This window comes from Arachis hypogaea, chromosome 19, assembly GCF_003086295.3.
Source record: "Arachis hypogaea cultivar Tifrunner chromosome 19, arahy.Tifrunner.gnm2.J5K5, whole genome shotgun sequence".
NCBI classification, from domain to species: domain Eukaryota; kingdom Viridiplantae; phylum Streptophyta; class Magnoliopsida; order Fabales; family Fabaceae; genus Arachis; species Arachis hypogaea.
In genome coordinates, this window is record NC_092054.1 from 11,056,694 (window position 1) to 11,076,546 (window position 19,853).

The following is a 19,853-nucleotide window of genomic DNA, read 5'->3' on the forward strand; positions in this document are numbered from 1 at the left end:
TGGATAGAGAGGTGGTGGTTCTTGGTATGAATATGGAGATGGTGGTTCTTGATAGTTGGAACATGGAGCACTGAAGTTTCTTTGGTTTTGACTTTGCCAACCAAAATTCGGGTAGTTCCTCCATCCACAATAATATGAATCACTCATTGGGTGTAAGTAGTAACCCATGTGATCTCTCTCCATTGTTTTTCCTCAGCACAAAACACCAAACAAAATTAAACGCACCATGTGATAAACAGACAAGCAAAGAAGAAAGAACATAAAGAAAAATAAAAATAATAGAAAAAAATGGAAATAAAATAAAATATAAAAGAAAATAAAATAAAATAAAAATAAAATAAAGAAAATAAACTGAATAAAAAAATAAAATAACTAATAAACAAAACGGAGTATAAAATTCAAACTCAATAAGTAAAATAACTAGGAAGAATAAAACAACTAAGGGGATACCAAATTTAATTTCAGAAATTAAGAGAGAAAAAAATTTAAATAAAATAAATCAAAATATTTTTTTATTAAAGATAAAAATAAAATAAAACCAATAAAATATAAAAAGATAAAAAAATAGTAATGGACAGAAACAAAACGAAAAATAAAAGAAAATAAAAAAAAAGGAAAAAAAAAGGGACGGACGTAAGTTTTGATAAAAAATCAAAAGTTAAAAGAAGGAAAATCAAATAGGGACAGGGTGAATGAAAAGCAAGGAAAAAAATAAAGGAAAAAAATGAAAAATAAAAATTAATAATACTAAAATAAAACTAATTAAAAGAAAAATTATCTAATTTAAGAAATCAAACAATGAGTAGTTGTCAATCACAATCAATTTCCGGCAAGTGCGCTAGGTCGTACCAAGTAATATCTCAGGTGAGTGAGGGTCGATCCCACGAGGATTGATAGACTAAGCAACAATGGTTAAGTGATTTACTTAGTTAGACAAACAGAAAAGAGTGTTGAGAGTTCAAATGCATCAAACAGTAATCCAGAGAATCAGAATAGCAAACAGTAAACAAGTTGTGAATAATATATGGAGAAACAGTTAATTAAGGCTTTAGAGATATCTATTTTTCAGATTGACTTTTTTACTAACTATTTTAATCATGCAAGATTTAATTCATGGCAAACTGTATGTGACTAAACCCTAATTCCTTAGATCTTTTTAGTCTCCTCTAAAATTCATCAACCGCCAATTCCTTGGTCACTTAATTCCAATTAGAGAGTGAAGTTCAATTCTAGTTTATATGCCACAGAAACCCTAACTACCCAGATATAAGAGGATTATATGTCACGTATCCCGTTAAGTCCAGATAATTAGAAGTTTAGGAGAAATTGTTTTCAAACTGTTGTTCAAGTAAAGAGCTTTTCCAAGTTATACGAGAACTCAATTAGAACAAGGGTCATACTTCCGTTCCACCCAAATTCATAAGATAAAGAACGAAAACAATTCTTGAAATATAAATCAGTACATGAATTAAAATAGAAAAATAATAGTATCAATTCATACAATAGACAGAGCTCCTAAACTTAAAAGGGGAGGTTTAGTTGCTCATGGTGCAGAGAGAAAACTAGGACTTGTAAAAACTGTTATTGCGGAATGAGGTAGAAGAGAAGAGAGGAGCCCGAAGGGCTGATTCTTTTCCCTTTTATATCTAATCTTAATTAATGTAAAATATATTTCCTAAAAACTAAATAATATCTTTTCCTAATTCTAAAACTAATAAAAGTTTAAATCAAAATTAATTTAATCAATCCGTGCAGCCTTTGGAATGAATCGGGGACCACTTGAGTTAGAAGGGTTGACGCCGAACTTGGAAAAACCCAAGTTCGGCGTGGATTGATGCACGTAACTTCCTTTTGTAGTCTTTAAGCTGGCGTAGAACTTGGAAATATTCAAGTTCAGCGTGGGGTAGGCAGAATGAATCCTCCTTTGAATTTCTTCATTGGTGCCGAACTTGAGGTGCTTCAAGTTCAGCGTGGGGGTTATGCGTGCAGATTTCCTTGGAGCGTTGATTTGGCGCCGAACTTGAAGAACTTCAAGTTCGGCGTGGAGGAGGCAGTGTTGATTTTTGGAATTCTTTATGCCCACGCCGAACTTGCAAAGGATCAAGTTCGGCGTGGAGGCGGCAGCAAGTCCTCCTTTCTCTGTCTTTGACTCCAACTCTTGTCAGATTCGTCCAAAATACTACCTGAAATTAATAGAATTGCATACAACTCAAAGTAGCATCCATGGTGGCTAAAATACATCAAATCTTGATTAACTTAGCGATTCAAATGCAAATTCACTAGGAAAAGATAGAGAAGATGCTCACGCATCAAAATTCAATTCTAGTTTATATGCCACAAAAACCCTAATTACCCAAATATAAGAGGATTATAAGTCACGTATCTCGTTAAGTCCAGATAATTAGAAATTTAGGAGAAATTATTTTCAAGCTGTTGTTCAAGTAAAGAGCTTTTCCAAGTTATACAAGAAGTCAATTACAACCAGGGTCATACTTCCGTTCCACTCAGATTCATAAGATAAAGAACGAAAATAATTCTTGAAATAGAAATCAGTACATGAATTAAAATAAAAAAATAATAGTATCAATCCATACAATAGATAGAGCTCCTAACTTTAACAGTGGCGATTTAGTTGCTCATGGTTCAGAGAGAAAATAAGGATTCTGTAAATTGTAAGGTGCGAAATGAGGTCGAAGAGAAGAGATCTTGATCAAAGGGCTTATTCTTTTCTCTTTTATATCTAATCCTAATTAATGTAAAAATATATTTCCTGAAACTAAATAACATCTTTTTCTAATTATAAATAAAATAAAATTTTAATCAAAATTAATTAAGACATCTCGTGCTGGCTTGTTGAGGCGTGGGGACCTCTTCCAGTTGCTGAACTTGGCGCCAAACTTGGGCTGGGCCAAGTTTGGCGCCACTCCACCCGTGTCTCACATCATGCAATTCTTCAACCTGGCGAATCCAAGTTTGGCGCCACCAAGGTAGCGCAAAAGGGGAGCTTTTTAGTGATCATGGTGCCAAACTTGGAGAATCCCAAGTTTGGCGCCACCAAGGCCGTGTGTGATTTGAAACTTGTAGTGATCATGGCGCCAAACTTGGAAAATCCCAAATTTGGCGCCACCAAGGGCATTTAATCTGGAGAAAAAGTGTATAATATTATATATCGTTGGAAAGTTCTGAAAGTTAGCTTTCTAATGTCGTTAGAACCGCGTCAATTGGACTTCTGTAACTCAAGTCATTTCTGTTGGAGTGTAAGAAGGTCAGGGTTGACAGCATCATTCGCTTTCTTCTCTTTTTCTACAGAAACTCCATCAAATCCATCCAAATGCTACCTGAAATAAACATAATTGCACATGACTCAAAGTAGCATCCATAGTGGCTAAAAGATAATTAATTCTTGATTAAAATCCACAATTTGAATGCAAATTCGCTAGGAAAAGATAGAAAAGATGCTCACGCATCACAACACCAAACTTGAATTATTGCTTGTCCTCAAGCAACCAAAGCTAATATAGGCTTAGGATGTAAATTTGCATGAGAAGTGAGTGTTCATTTAAACTCATGTCTCTTCTTAAAGTGGGGTTTACACACTGCAATCCTGAATAGTTTTGGCATCTCGCTCTCCTTTGAATCAGAGAGATGTCGCTGTCATTCGGAATTGGAATCCGGATAATATTATGAATTCTCTAATCTTTTTACTTCGGATTAATCCTTGAACACAACAAATTTCCTTTAATTCTCTTCTCTTTGGTGATTTACACCCTGAGCCTAACCGTGACTTTAAATGTTTTATCTCAAGCTTCACTTGACATAAAAATACCACAAGCACTTAACTAGAAAACTCTCTAAGTTATGATTTTTCTTTCAATTACTCCAAGACAGTGGTGCTCAAAGCCTTGAGCATACTCTGCTAAATGTACTTGATCTCGACTCTTAGTGCTCTATCTTAAGGATTACTTGACACAATTACACCACAAGCATATGACTAAGAGAACAACTCTTTGAGCTTTTAATCATGTCAGACCTCCCTAGTCATTGATGCTCAGAGCCTTGGACCTTGCTCTTATTTTTCTTTTAGTGTTTCTTTTGCTTCAAGGATCAAGCTTTTGTTTACTTTAGAGAATTCATAATAGTTTTCTAAATTCCTGTTCTTCATACATCAACATCCTTTGATTCAAATTCAAATATGCACTGTTCATGTCATGCATTCAGAATCACAAATAATACCACCACATTTAAGTAAATAAGACTACTCTTAAATATAAACTCAATTTCTCATGCAATACATCACTTCTTTTATTTTCTTTTTAGATTCAAGCTCAGTGAGTGGTACATGAGATAATTATTTTTTTTAACTAAAAGCAAATAACAGAATGAAACTAAATCTAAGAATTGAAAGTACTAAAGATCATGTAGGCAATCAAAGCAACAGAAAATAGAAGACAACAACATAAGAACGAAAGGAAAAATAGAATGAAAGGAACTCAAACATCTCAGTTATGCTGGTGGCTATCTCATTCCTCCGGCTGTGCTCCTCCAACACCAAACTTAAAAGTTTGTTTGTCCCCAAGCAAAGAAAAACTCTAGGGTGTCAAAAATTCTTTTTAATTGCTCCTATTCCTGTTCTAATCACTATGTATGACCAAAACACATGTAAGACAAGAAAAATTCTAAAAAAAGTGAGATAAAGTAATTTAAAACCAGAACTAAAATAACTATAATGCTAAAATCAAAATAACTATAAAATTAAAACTAAAGTAACTGCAAAACCAAGGATACTAGTAGTTGGGTTGCCTCCCAACAAGCGCTTCTTTAACGTCATTAGCTTGACGGTCAGTTCTGCTAAGGTGGAGGTTGATTATAGTGCTTCAATTCCTCCCCTCTCACTGTGAATCTTCTCCCTTGTCCCCATGAAGTAGCTCAATATGCACAAGAGAGAGGATTCTGTTTACTGTATAAGTTAACACTGAAATACTAGTCAACACCACCTTCATTCTTGGGGAGAAATCTTCAGTGGAAATCTTTTTGTTTCTTCATCCCCTGGGTACTTTCTTCTTTTTGGGAACCTCCTCATTTGTGGATGATGCATTCCCGACACCAAACTTAGGTTTGATGTCAGAAGAAATTGTATTAATTGTCATCAAAGGAGGTTTGATCTGCAGATTCTGTTGTGCATTATCAAGCGGTTCTTGAAGGTTTGAATTAAGAAGCCCAGTCTACATTCACCTCTCTTCTTCACCTGCTAAATGTATATCTTTGAAGACATGAAAGACCAATTGCTCATTATGTACTCTAAGCACTAATTCACCTTCTTCCACATCAATCAGAGCTCTTCCAGTCGCTAGGAATGGTCTTCCTAGAATTATAGAGGTATTCTCATCCTCCCCTGTGTCAAGAATCACAAAATCTGCTAGGAGGAGGAACTTACCCACTTTGACCAAGATGTTCTCCACTAATCCATATGCAGGCTTTAGAGATTTGTCTGCTATTTGTAATTCTAGTTTGAGTAAAGTATCGTTTTTGTCCCCAATGTTTGGGGTAAATCCTATTTGTGTCCCTAACATTTAAATCATCCTATTTGTAATCCTAACGTTTGTAAAAGTGATTCAATGTTATCCTGCCGTCAATTACACATCATGAACGCTTTAGTTTAAATTTTAAAAATCTCTTCTTGATGTTAGAATACAAATGTCTGGGGTAGAATCGATGATCCACTCCGAAAAATAGCTCATCAAAAGTTGAAACTAATTCCTACAACATTTACATAATTCACTTTTCTAGGGATATAATTGAATCTAAACACAAATAGTAGGTATAATATTAAAATCAAACACATCCAAGTGAGACCTAATTGAGAATGAATACATTCAAGTGAGAATAATTGAAAATATAATCTGATTTGTTAGTATAATTGATAGTAGGATAACATTGAATCACTTTTATAAATGTTAGGGATACAAATAGGACGATTTAAACGTTAGGGACACAAATAGAACTTACCCCAAACGTTGGGGATAAAAACGATACTTTACTCTTCTAGTTTATATGCCACAGAAACCCTAATTACCCAAATATAAGAGGTTTATATGTCACGTATCCCGTTAAGTCCAGATAATTAGAAATTTAGGAAAGATTATTTTCAAGCTGTTGTTCAAGTAAAGAGCTTTTCCAAGTTATACAAGAAGTCAATTACAACCAGGGTCATACTTTCATTCCACTCAGATTTATAAGATAAAGAACGAAAATAATTTTTGAAATAAAAATCAGTATATGAATTAAAATAGAAAAATAATAGTATCAATCCATACAATAGATAGAGCTCCTAACCTTAACAGTAGAGGTTTAGTTGCTCATGGTTCAGAGAGAAAACAAGGATTCTGTAAAACTGTAAAGTGCGGAATAAGGTCGAAGAGAAGAGATCTTGATCGAAGGGTGATTCTTTTCTCTTTTATATCTAATCCTAATTAATGTAAAAATATATTTTCTGAAATTAAATAATATCTTTTCCTAATTATAAATAAAATAAAAATTTAATCAAAATTAATTAAGAGATCTCGTGCTGGCTCGTTGAGGCATGGGAACCACTTCAAGTTGTTGAACCTGGCGCCAAACTTAGGCTGGGCCAAGTTTGGCGCCACTCCACCCGTGTCTCACATCATGCAATTCTTCAACTTGGCGCCAAACTTGAATTTTTCCAAGTTTGGCGCCACCAAGGCAGCGCAAAAAAGGGGAGCTTTTTAGTGATCATGGCGCCAAACTTGGAGAATCCCAAGTTTGGCGCCACCAAGGCCATTCAATCTGGAGAGAAAGTGTATAATATTATATATCGTTAGAAATCTCTGAAAGTTAGTTTTCTAATGCCATTGGAACTGCGTCAATTGAACCTCTGTAACTCAAGTTATTTCTGTTGGAGTGCATGAAGGTCAGGGTTGACAGCATCATTCGCTTTCTTCTCTTTTTCTACAGAAACTCCATCAAATCCATCCAAATGCTACCTGAAATAAATAGAATTGTACATGACTCAAAGTAGCATCTATAGTGGCTAAAAGATAATTAATTCTTGATTAAACTCAACAATTTGAATGCAAATTCACTAGGAAAAGATAGGAAAGATGCTCACGCATCACACACCAACCTAATTCACATATATGGCACATTTATACCCAAAATTCAATACCTAATATACTCAATTAAGGAATTAGCTAAGGTTCTAAAATTCTCACCTTACCCAAGCGTCATATAAGTAAGAGTGAATATTTTTCTCAAGCTAATCGGGTCCTATAACATCAAGAAAGCAAAATCTCACCACCACTTTAATAAATTTCGAAAATGGAAAGGGGTAGATCAACTGGGGTGATAGAGTGGCTTACCTATAAAATTGTTCTGATGGATTCGTAGAGCTCGACGCGGTGAACGCATGGCCGCAATGTAACAGCCCAGACCACTCGCTAGTACGATATTATCCGCTTTGGCACGCAAGGCCTCACGGTTTTGCTTTTGACGATAGGGATGATAGCCGAAACCCCCCACACTCACTCGTCAAAATGCGTCATGCTAGGGAGAGGTATCCACACCCTTATAAAGACATGCTTTGTTGGTCTGGGCTGTTACATTATGGTATCAGAGCCAGAGCCCGGATCGATGTGCCAGCGAGAGTGCTAGGCTCCCTTAGGGGGTGGATTGTAAGGTCCCACATCGGTTGGGGAAGGGAACGAAGCATGCCTTATAAGGGTGTGGATACCTCTACCTAGCATAACGCATTTTGACGAGTGAGTGTGGGGGCTTCAGCTAGCATCTCTATCGTCAAAGACAAAACCGTGAGGGCTTCTGTGCCAAAGCAGACAATATCGTGCTAGCGGGTGGTCTGGGCTCTTACACGCAAACGGTGCAGCGATCGGAGTTTGGAGCAAGAAGTTATGGCAACTTGAATGGAGGACAAGGGTTTTGTTTTGTTTCCCCTTTCCTTGAATTACTTCAGCTTGTTCCTACTGAATGAGGAGGAAGAATGGATCTTCCTTAAGTGTGGGTGGTTTTGTGGGTTGGGCCATGGCCCAATACAGACTCGGTTTAATCGGTTTGGCTTGTTCGGTCTAATTTTGGGGCAAATTCTTTGAAATTAGTGTCAAAATTCTTGTTTTAATTAGCTCTATCCAATTAAACTATAAAATTTGTATTTCTAGTTTTTTATTAAAAATTAATTTATTGGTTAATTACTCGCTAATTTGTGGGGTTTACACTTTAAGTTTAAGACAATTAATATTTATGTACAATTTTTATTATAATCAGTTCTTTTTAATGCTTAGTATTCAAGTTTTCTGATCTGCTAAAAATGTTTATACAGATAAAGATCAGATTTAAGATTCATTCTAGTTCTTTATGTGGAGAAGTTGCCATTGAAGTCAAGAGAGTCCATTCAAGCTGAGTTACTATACCAACTTTGTTGAAGAAAAATGAAGAAATTGTCACCCTTAGGCTATAGTATTATGGTATTTTAAAAAATAATGATGATATAAGTAAAAGTAGTTATGACCTATACTAGTATTATGTTATTTTGCAATGATGATATAATGTGATTGTGGATCTTACAACAATTTTTATAAGTCAAATTTGATGGTAACTATTTAATTAGTTTTCTTTAGTAATTTGATTTAGATAGTTTAGGTTATTTATTGACACTAAAAAAAAGTTGGGACTAATTTCATCCATGAGAAAAATCTATTGTAAATAAAGAATTATATATTACAAAAAATTATTGTCAAAAGTCACAAAAGGCAATGGTGTTAAAACCGTTGACAAAGACAACTACAAAATGGTAATGGTATTAAAACCGTTGTCAAAAAATGACACTAATGACAATGCTTTAAACTGTTGGCTTTGTGAATAATAACATTACAATTGTTTAAAACCGTTGCCTATCCAATTATGATTTTAAACCGTTACGTCGTGAAAGAGAACGGTTCTAAACCGTTGCCTATTCAGCAATGATTCTGAACCGTTCTTTAAAAATTATTGTCAAAATCGTTATTTATGCCAGTAACTATGGTAACGATTTTTTTTATTGTCGTTGCCTTAGATAAAATGTCGTTGCCTACAAATATTGGTAACGGCTGCATATACCACAGGTCTAAAAATTGTTGCCAAAACGTTATCTAAGATTTTAAGAATGATTTTTATATCTATACCAACAATTTTTAACCGTTGCGAAAATCTTTATTTATTGTGGTATATTAAAAATGTGTCTCCATAACGAGTCAAGTAATGCCACATAGGTATCCATCAACTACCTAGCAATTATGCCCTGCTACTAGGGTTTTTCAAAAAGTGCTCTGCTAGGGTTTTGAGGTTAATCCTTATTAAATTTCTGTGAGTAAATCTCATACGATTTGATCATGGCAGCATCTGCTGCATTTCAGGGGTTAGAAGGAGCATTGGAGGTACTGGAGGAAGACCAAATTATTCAATTTGGGGAGGAGGATATAAAGGAAGGTTTGGAGAAATGTACAAGAAGTCTAGTTGGGAGATTAATGGCTGATCGTAAGTTTAGTGCTGGTACGTTAGAGGCTGCTCTACTTGCAATCTGGAGACAGCCGGTGGGCTTCAAAGTTTTGGATCATGGTGGCAACGTGTTTCAATTTTTCTTTGAAAAGGAGATTGAGATGATTAGGATTGAGAATGGAGCCCCTTGGCTATTTAAAAATTATATTCTCAACCTAAAGAGATGGAAAGGAGAAGATTCAATGGTGGAAACTGAATTTCTAAAAGTGCCTATATGGATTCAGTTGTGGGGTTTACCGGAACATTGTAAAACGAAAGAATTAGGTAGGAAGCTAGGGAGAGTGATGGGGGAAGTGATGGATGTTGACTTATTTATTTTAAGAGGAAAAGAGGAGCAAATAGTTAAAGTGCAAATTGGGTTGGATGTTACAAAACCATTGCGAAGATCGATGAAGATTGCAGGGGGAGATAAGAAGGTGATTGAACTGCAAGTCAAATATGAAAAAATAGGAAACTTTTGTTACTATTGTGGATTCTTGGGACACGAGGCTCGCGGATGCAGCAAATTCTTTGAGGATTCAGCGGCAGGGAAGGTTGATGAAGAGAAATGGGGGCCTTGGGTCAGAGCTGAACAATTTGGAAGGATGGTTAGCTCCCAAAAAGAGAACCAGAACCCACATTCTGACCAACAGTCAGAGAAGAAAAACCAAAGAGATAGAAAACCAACTCCGTTAAACCTGATTAAAAGCTTTGCAAGTCTTTCAGTTAATGAGGCTAACACGCGAAAAGGAGTTGAGGATGATGAGGTGGAAAGTGGAACACAGAAAGAGAAGAGGAGGATTTTGGGCCTTGCTGATCAGCCAGTTCAGGAAAAGCAATATAATAGTGAAAAAGTAGCACAGATGGAGAATAGAGAAGAAAATTCAGAACAGAATTATACCTCAGATGGTATACTCTCTTTTAGTGCTTCAGCCAATTCACCTGAGATCAAAGGAAAACTCAAGTTGAGTTGGAAGCAGATGGCAAGGAGAGGTAAAATGGGCAACAAGGTAACAGGGGTTAAAAGGAGAACAAGGGAAAAGGAGGATATGGCAGCAAGTAAGAAGCATTGTTCGATAGAAACAAGTCAAACTGAGAAGGGGGAGGGTGCCGCCCAACAATTGGCACCCAAGGATTCATGAAGATGACAATGTGGAACTGTCGGGGTTTGGGGAAACCCCTTACAGTTCACAACATTAAAGGGATTGTTAAATCCCATTCCCCCGAGGTATTGTTTCTCTGTGAAACCAAAAACAATACCTCGCATGTGGAGAGGGTGATTAAGGATGTTGGTTTCTCGAATTTGTTTTGCTTGGACCCGATTGGACATGCAGGAGGGTTAATGGTTGCTTGGAAGGAGGAAACGAAGGTGCAAATCAAAGCTTTTGAATCTTTTCTAGTGCACTTTGCATGGGAGGATAGTCAAAATGCAAAGACATGGGAAGTTTTTGCTGTGCATCTCCACACAGATGAAACAATTAGAGAAGCGCAGTTCGGACAGCTACTTCAGATTATGGATACTTCGGGAGAGCATCGATTGGTGGTAGGAGACTTCAATGCTATAAAGGCCCACCATGAGAAGGAGGGAGGGAGGATGAAATCAGCATCATCCATTCAGAAATTCAATGATTTTATTAAGAAAGCTGAATTGGTGGATATGGGATATGAAGGCAAGAAGTTCACATGGAGTAATAGGCAGTTCGGAGGTAATTTTATTCAAGAAAGACTAGACAGAGCACTTGTGTCGACGGAATGGAGAGCAGAATATCCAAACGGTTTCGTGTCTCATTTGGATGGTACAGGATCTGATCACTGCCCCTTGCTCCTTAATTCAGAAAAGGAAGAAAGAAGGTCAAGAAGAAGATTCAGGTTCCAAGAGCGTTGGTGCGATAAAGAAGAGGTATCAAATATTGTTAAACATGCTTGGGACTTGGAAGTAGTGGGCTCATCCATGTTCAAATTGGCTACAAAACTAAAACATTGCAGGCATAAACTGTATGAATGGCAAAAATCAGCAGATTCAAATTCAAAACAGCAGATCCGAAGAGTGCAGGGGAAATTGGAAGAAGAAAAAGAAAAAGGAGCAGCTGCAGATGGTGTAAACCCCCGGATTTTTAGAAAATAAATAATGAATTATTTATAATTATATATATATGATTTTCTTTTTAGAAAGATTATGAGACTTCAAGTTTTAAATTAATTTGGTTTTATATAAATTTCAATTATAATTAGATATTTTTGATTTACTGAGATTAATGGTTCTTGTTTAATTAAAATTCAAAGTTCTAATAATTAAAGATAAAAGAGTTTTATATATAATTTAAATTACATAATTGAAGGTTTTGATTAATTTTATGAACTAAAAGAAAATTTATTTATTTATCTTTAAATTGTAAATTAGAGTATTTAATTAAAAATGATTTGTAATTTGAAAAATAAATAATAAATAAGTATTCTTAAAATTAATTATATTGAATTAAATCTGATTTTGAATTAAAACTCTACTCAAACCCTGAATTCCCAATTCCAGACCCTAATTTCACTAACCCTAACCTCTCTTACCCAACTTACTTACACATGTAATCTCCCTTTCACACCTGTTTGCTACTCAATGAGCCACGTTACTAACTCCTCACCGCTACTCACTCACCATCACCATTCCTTTTTCCTTTTATCCCACCCACACCCACGCAGAAAGAAAGGAAGAAATCAGAAGGAAGAAACGAGGAGGGATTGAGAGTGAGGAACCAGAGCCGCGGGAAGAGAGGGGAGGAGAGGAAGGGTGACGCCGGAGGAGAGAGTGAGTTCGCGGAGGAGAGCCAGAGGAAAGACGCGCCGTTGCTGTGCGAAGACCATCGTCACCGTCGAGCTCGCCATTCCATCGTGGAGCCGTGATGCTGTCGCATCGCCATCGTGCTTTCTCGCCGCCATTGCCGTCGATGGAACCATTATCGTCGGAGGAGCCATTGCTGGGAGAAGCCCTAGCCATCACCGTCGCGGATGAACAGGGGAGAAAGAGAAGGAGTGACGTGACGGGAGAGAAGGGGGACCTCCGCCACTACAACGGCCGCTGGCGAGTTGCACGCCACCATGGAGTCACCATTCTTGCCACCGTTTAGCTGCTGCCACTATTTCTCGATTTGACGAACATGCTCCTTGTTCTAATTCCAGTTTTTTCGATTTCCGAAACCTTCATTGCTAATGCATCTCCGGGATAATCATAGTTGGTGCGGTTGTCGCTGTTGCTGCCTTGAAGGAGTTGAGGCTACTGCCGCTGCTCTGGCTGCATTGAGGGTTGCTGCCGCTGTTGAAAATTAAGGGATAAAGAAAGGGGATTATCGCGGTTAGTTCCTACGGGTTCGACAAATCAAGGTAGGGGGTTTGTTTTAAAAATAAAGGTTTTAAAGTATGAACGCCAATAACATTAAATGAGTAATTGCAAATAGTTTATGGCTTCTTTGTGTGAATAGTTGTTGGAATTGAGTTGAATCATAGCTGTGATTGGTGATTGGTTTAATGATTTCATGTAGTAATTATTGATGATGTTGTGTGTTTTGAAGTGATACATGATGTTAGTACTTGTTGATGATGGTTTTGAGTATGGAATATTGCGATGGCTGTTGGAAATTTATTTGATGAATCATAACTTGAGATATGTTGTGATAGATGAGATGCTAAAGAATGGATGCTGTGATAATATGATTACGTTGCACCTATAATGTGAAGTGGTGATATATTGAATTAAGCATTCTTGGGCAAATTTTGTTAGTTTAAAGAAAGTTAGAATTATGGTTTTAGAGGAATTTTAGGCTTGAATATAAAATATGGTATGAAGGGTTGTTAAAATTACTTAATGCAGAATTTTCTGCATAATTGGCAGCAGCTTAAAATAAAAACTGGGAGAAATCTAGACATACTTATTTATCCAAATTATTTTTCTGTCAAACTTCAAGAAGTCAAGATTTCTCCATAAAAATTTCAGGGAATTTGGCCAAGTGGTTTGGAAGATATGAATTTTTGAAGTTTAGTGGTTGCTGCAGAATTTTCTGGTTTTCTGGTTCTGCAGTACCAACTTCCAGACGCTATAACTTTTGATTTATTTGGAATTTTGAGTTTCTTCCAAAAGGGTTTTTAAGATATATCGGTCTATTTTAAGTGAGTATAAATTTCACATCCATTTCTATTTTGTAGAATTAGTTATGTCTCTTGGAAGTTGGGCTGTTTGCAGGAAATTCAGAACTAATTTAAAGAAACAGGGCAGCATTTCCAACTGACTTTTAATTAACCAAACGAGATGCTATGGATCTGAAATTTATTTGTCCTAAAACTTATGAGTTTTAAGTATATTCTCACCAAAATTTAGAAGTAATGGATCAGAATTGAATTTATTACAGATTTATTAAAAACAGAACTGCTTGCTGTATTTTTTTCTAAATTCCCTTTAGTGCAGCAACAGATTTTATTAAGTTGGCTATCTAATTCAATTCTAATCCAAACGTGGTGAAACTTGGCTTAGACCTAAAGGATATGTCCAAATTTAGCAGAATGTATGAACTTAGTTAAACAAAGGTGTGTAAGTTATCCCTAGGAAACGTTTAAAGTTAAATGGTGATGCGGAAGTACGCCTAGTTTCATGGTGATGTGGAGGTACTTTTAGCTACTTGGTGATGCGGAGGTGTATTTAGTTGTAAGACGATGCGGAGGCATAATGGAAAGGAAAGAAAGTAAGAAATAAAGGATGGAAAAGATACTTAAAGGGAAAGAAAAAGAATGAGGAACAAGGAATGAAATAAAAGTTGAGAATTATATTGAATGGGCTTTTGTGCCAAACTGCTAATGCGAAAGGGCCCGCCTAACTGATAGCTTGAGATTGCTAATGCGGGAATGTTTGCCTAATTGATAGCACTGTTCCTTACTGTGATACACATTGAACTGTTATTATAATGAGGCCTAATTGACACGGGTAACCGTGATGCCAAGGTGTCTAATTGACACAGTAAAAGGACCATATTCGGGGTTCACTCCGAGTAACGTCGGGTTGCGGGTAGACAACCGACGCATGAGCTCATGGCCTGTGCTAGGAACAGGCATGCATCATCTTGTTTGCGCATTTACATTTGATTGCGTTTGCTTTATTGTTCATTTGTGATTGAGCTGTTGTTTTGGTGATTTGCTTGTGTGCTTGATGAATATTTTACTTGTGTTGTAGTCTTAATAATGTATTTAGGAATGTTGTTTATGGATAAGGAACTGTTAATGTGACTGGATTTTTGTGTAAGTAACGTGATTTAAAGAAAGGAATTTAAAACTGTTTTAAGTGAAATTGTTTTTGTGATATGAACTAGCTATTTGTATTTACTCTGTTTATTGCGGCATTCACGTTCCCTACTGAGAACGTGTGGCTTTGTTCTCACCCCAAAATTTTTAAAAAATCATTTTCAGAGGTACAGACAGGATGGCTAATTGAAAAGCTACGGACGAATAGAAGGCTTGTTTGGCTAGTTGCTTTTGGGTTTATTTCCCCTCGCCCTTGATGTTGAAAAGTGTTGTATTTTTACAGAGGGGTAGGTTGTATTTAAGTCTTGTATGAATAATTATTATGTATTAATATTAATTATGTGAGTATATGTTTATCTGACATAGTTGAGTTGAAGTATATACCAAATTAAAAGGAATTTCGTTTTTTTTTCTCTTAAAATCTATCGATCAGTTAACGTGTAGAGGCTCAATATTAAATAGCTAATAAAAGGAAAATAGAGTCGTAACGCCTTATTCTTAGTACGATCATGACGTGCTAGAAGTTAAGGTGTTACATTATGGTATTAGAGCAGTTCGTTCCTGTTAGAGCCTTGGGAATAGACTGACTATGTTTCATTGCATACTCTGAGTGTCTGTCATGCTTAGTAACTTGTTCTGATAACAAGAATTTAGATTTGATATGCATGACTGTCTGATGATTAACACTGTTAGTCTATCATTGCATATCTCATGGTATTAGGTCTGGCCAACTTAATACTAATGATTTATGTATATGAGAGTACTAATGGGTTGTCATGGACGAAATAGAAGTAATAGGTAACACGTTGTGGGGTTTGGGAAACGTTAGAGGTTTCATCTCTAGGTTTCTTGATTACGTATTTTGTTCCTCCATAGTTCGCCTTGAAATTTTGCTTGAGGTTTCTTTCTTAGACAAGTGAGTTAATTATTCTTCAATAATTGGGGTGACAAAAACACAAAGTTCTTTCACTCTAAATTTCAGTCAAGGTGCCGGAGGAATAAAATCCAAGAACTTGTAGATGACAATGGTAATGTGGCCTCTGATCAACAAGGTATTGCGGCTGTAGCTCAGGAATATTTTGTTAATCTATTTACTTCTGACAATCCAAGGGAACCTACAGAAGTTTTAGAAGAAATTCCTACGAAGGTAGATGCTCGCACAAACCGAATGCTCACTAGAACAGTAACAGACAGTGAAATTAAAGAAGCAGTGTTTTCTATTAATCCATTTTCAGCTCCGGGAGATGATGGGTTTACAGGAAAGTTTTTTCAATTTTATTGGGAGCTAATTTAGAAGGATGTAATTAGTGCAGTCAAGAGTTTCTTTTCAGGAGGTAAATTGTTGAAAGCTTTCAATCATACAAATATCTGCCTTATTCCGAAAATTATAAATGCTAACACTATGAAGCACATTAGACCAATCAGCCTTAGTAGTGTTTTCTATAAAATCATTTCTAAGATTTTGGTACACAGACTACAACATGTAATGAATCAGGTGATAAGTGATACTCAGAGTGCTTTTATTAGAGGAAGATTGATTAGCGATAATATTTTAATTGCGCATGAGTTTATGCATTTTCTGAAGAATAAGAGTTATGGAGACTATGAATTGGCTCTAAAACTTGATATGAGCAAGGCTTATGACAGGGTTGAGTGGACTTTTGTGTGGGAGATTATGAGCAAGATGGGATTTTGCAAAAAGTGGATGGACTGGATCAAAGAGTGTGTGACAACGGTTTCTTACTCTGTTACTGTGGAAGGTCAACCTCATGATTTTTTTAAACCATGTAGAGAATTACGTCAGGGTGATCCTCTCTCCCCCTATCTATTTTTGTTCTGTGCAGAGGGTTTTTCCCGTCTGCTCCACAGAGGAGAACGGAGGCTAGAATTTTCTGGTTTGAGACTGAACCCCAGATGCCCTAAGGTCAGTCATTTATTCTTTGCAGATGATTCTATTTTGTTCAGTAAGGCGACAATGAAAGATTGCGAAAGTTTACTAAAGTTGTTTAGAGACTATGAAGAAGTGAGTGGTCAGGTGATAAATTTAGATAAGTCTTCTGTTTTCTTTAGCAAGAACACTCCCCTATCAGTCCGTGATCAGCTAGCTGCCTTGTTGTCTATACCACATGTTGGCTGCCAGAACAAGTATTTAGGCCTTCCAGCAGTGGTCAATAGATCAAAAAAAGAGACATTTAACTTTGTCAAAGACAAGGTTTTGCAAAAACTACAGCATTGGAAGTGAGCTTTGCTGTCAGCTAGTGGCAGAGAGGTTTTAATAAAAGCAGTGGCAACTGCAGTGCCTCTATACACACTGAGCTGCTTTAAACTCCCCGAGACACTATTAGAGGACATCCAAAAGCCAATAATGCAGTTTTTCTGGGGCCAAAAGAACGCAAAGAGGAAGATGCAGTGGATTAATTGGCGGATTGCTTGTAGACCAAAGAACCAAGGTGGTCTGAATTTTAAGGATCTCAGGGCTTTTAACTTGGCAATGTTAGGAAAACAGGGCTGGAGGCTGATCTCTCGACCTCACTCTCTAATTTACAAGGTCTATCAAAGCAGATATTTTAAATTTTCAACCTTTCTACGTGCAGAAACAGGTAATAATCCATCTTGGGGCTGGAAAAGTGTTCTGGAAGGTAGAAAAGTTTTGGAGAAAGGCATTTTTTGGAAGATTGGACGGGGACATTCAGTTAAAATCTTAGAGGATAACTGGATAAAGCAAATTCAACCAAATGAAATTCAAATTATCAACCATTCACACAATCACCCGATTTGGGTTTCTGAACTACTCCTTCCAGATCAAAATTGGAATCAAGATCTAATCACCTCAACATTCACATAAAAAGTAGCGCAGGCAATCATGAACACAGGCATCAGAACAACAGAAGATATCGTTACCTGGAGTAAAGAGAAGAATGAATGCTACTCGGTTGCCTCTGGATATACGTTGGCCTTTCAGTTCTACCATGCACCAGTTGAATTTTTGCCGGAACAATGCAGAAGAAGAGAAATCTGGAGTTCAATTTGGAAGTTAAAATGCCAGCCCAAAATTAAAATTTTTCTATGGAAAGTAATGCATGAAGGTTTACCAGTTAAAGAAAGATTGCAATCTAGAATCCAAATGGTGAACCCAATCTGTAATCGTTGTGATGCTACAGTAGAATCAATTCCCCACTGTCTCACCCAGTATCCGGAATCAAAGAATGCTTGGAAAATAGCAAGCCTTCTCTGGACAAACCAAGAAACAGAAACATGGAGATGGTGGTTATGGCTCCAAGAACAACTCAAAGAGCGTAGGCAGATGCAAAAAGAAACTCATTTGGCAGCAATACTAACCTGGCAGATTTGGAAGATGAGGAACTTGAGAATTTTTGAAGTCAAAGTCATTTCTCCTCAAGAAGTAGTAGCTATTGCAAGATCTGGAACTTTGGAAGCAGTGACTCACCTCCATTGATGAAGTTCCAAGAACGACACTCCTTCTCCAAAAACTCTTCCTTTTTCACTTTACCCTTTTTCACGTTCTATGTCTTAATGAGGAGATAACATCTAATACTTTTACTTAGTTGGAGAATTCCCATTTCTCTGTTGCTGTAAGCCCAAAATGGGCCTTTTATTTTATTACACCAATAAAATTTATCTTTTGAAAAAAAAAGTAATGCCACATATCCTTATTAATTGCAAAGCTTCACCATATATCCTCAAACATATAATTTATAGTTATTAATTAATTATCATTAATATTTTAATTAATATAAAATTATATTTAATAATATGATATTGTACACTTTTTTTTAATAATTAAATATTAATTAAATTTTAATAAAAATGATAATTAAAAAAAAAACATAGGACAAAATAACCAAAAGGGAAACATGTGGAAGGGAATGGGGATTAGATATGAACGCGTGTTTGACTGTATGATACCTTATATCTTATTATAGTGGAAGTGTTTGCAGGTAAATAAGAAGACACAAATTATAAAAAATCGTGATGCATTTAACATGAGCTCTTATGATTAGAATAAAAAATTTTAATTTAAATTAATTTATTTATGTTTGTTGTTTTAAAATATTTTATTAGTATTTTTTTTAAGAATTAATTTGTCCAAAATATAAATTTTTAGAATTTATCACTTTACTCAATTTTTAATTGAAAAAGTATAAGTAGACAATAAAAATACTAAACAATGTGAATAATGGATATATCGGATGTTCAATTCATTAGGTGTGTAGATGGTTATCTAATATTAAAATTTAGGTGGATAATTTAAGAGTGTAGTATGTTTTTATTTTATTAGGCCAATTTTAGAACTCATTCTTTACATTATTACAAAAATTATTGTCTATCTAACAAAGTCCTTTTTAATTAATCACACTTAATCTAACTACAAGCTCAATAATCATCCTGCTTTTATATCAATAACCACTGCTATTCATGGCAGATTAGAGCCACATTTAAGAGTTTGATGTTAGTCAATGAGTTACCGCATGTACAAAGTAATATTCTAATCTCTGACACTTGCTTAAGTGGACTCGTAAAGTATAATTTTGATAACTGGACTAAAAGTATCACCATAATTCACTCCTTGCACTTGAGTAAATCATTTTGCAACTAGTCTCGCTTTGTGCCTTTCTATGGTGCCATCGGGATTGAATTTTATCCAAAAAATCCATTTGAAACCTACAACCTTCTTGCCTTTTGGGAGTTCAGTGAAATACCAAGTTCTGTTCTGATTTAGAGCTGTCAATTCAGCTTGTATTGCCTTTCTCCAATATTCATGTGCAGCCGCTTTCTCATAAGTGCTAGGTTCCAGATTTGAGGTGATGGCTAGAGGAAGGGACTTATATTTTGGGGTTATTTTATCATATGACAAGTGTTGTGAGATAGGATATAAAGAGTTAGAGTTGGCAAAGTTGCTAGAGTGAGCTGCGTGGGTTATCATACAATGGTAGTCCTTTAAATAAGCAGGCGATTTCTTGATTCTTTCAGATTTTCTAGTGACGCAGTCATGTGTGATATCGTAGTTTTGTGAT

At 36.0% G+C, this 19,853-nt stretch overlaps 1 protein-coding gene across 1 annotated transcript; it reads left to right on the forward strand.

The window, feature by feature from the left end:
* The first annotated feature begins 10,690 nt into the window (after positions 1-10,690).
* LOC112777884 (uncharacterized) lies at positions 10,691-11,665 on the forward strand. Its single transcript, XM_025822268.1, has one exon. It carries the CDS (start codon positions 10,691-10,693, stop codon positions 11,663-11,665), a length of 975 nt encoding a protein of 324 aa, XP_025678053.1.
* The last annotated feature ends 8,188 nt before the right edge of the window (positions 11,666-19,853 follow it).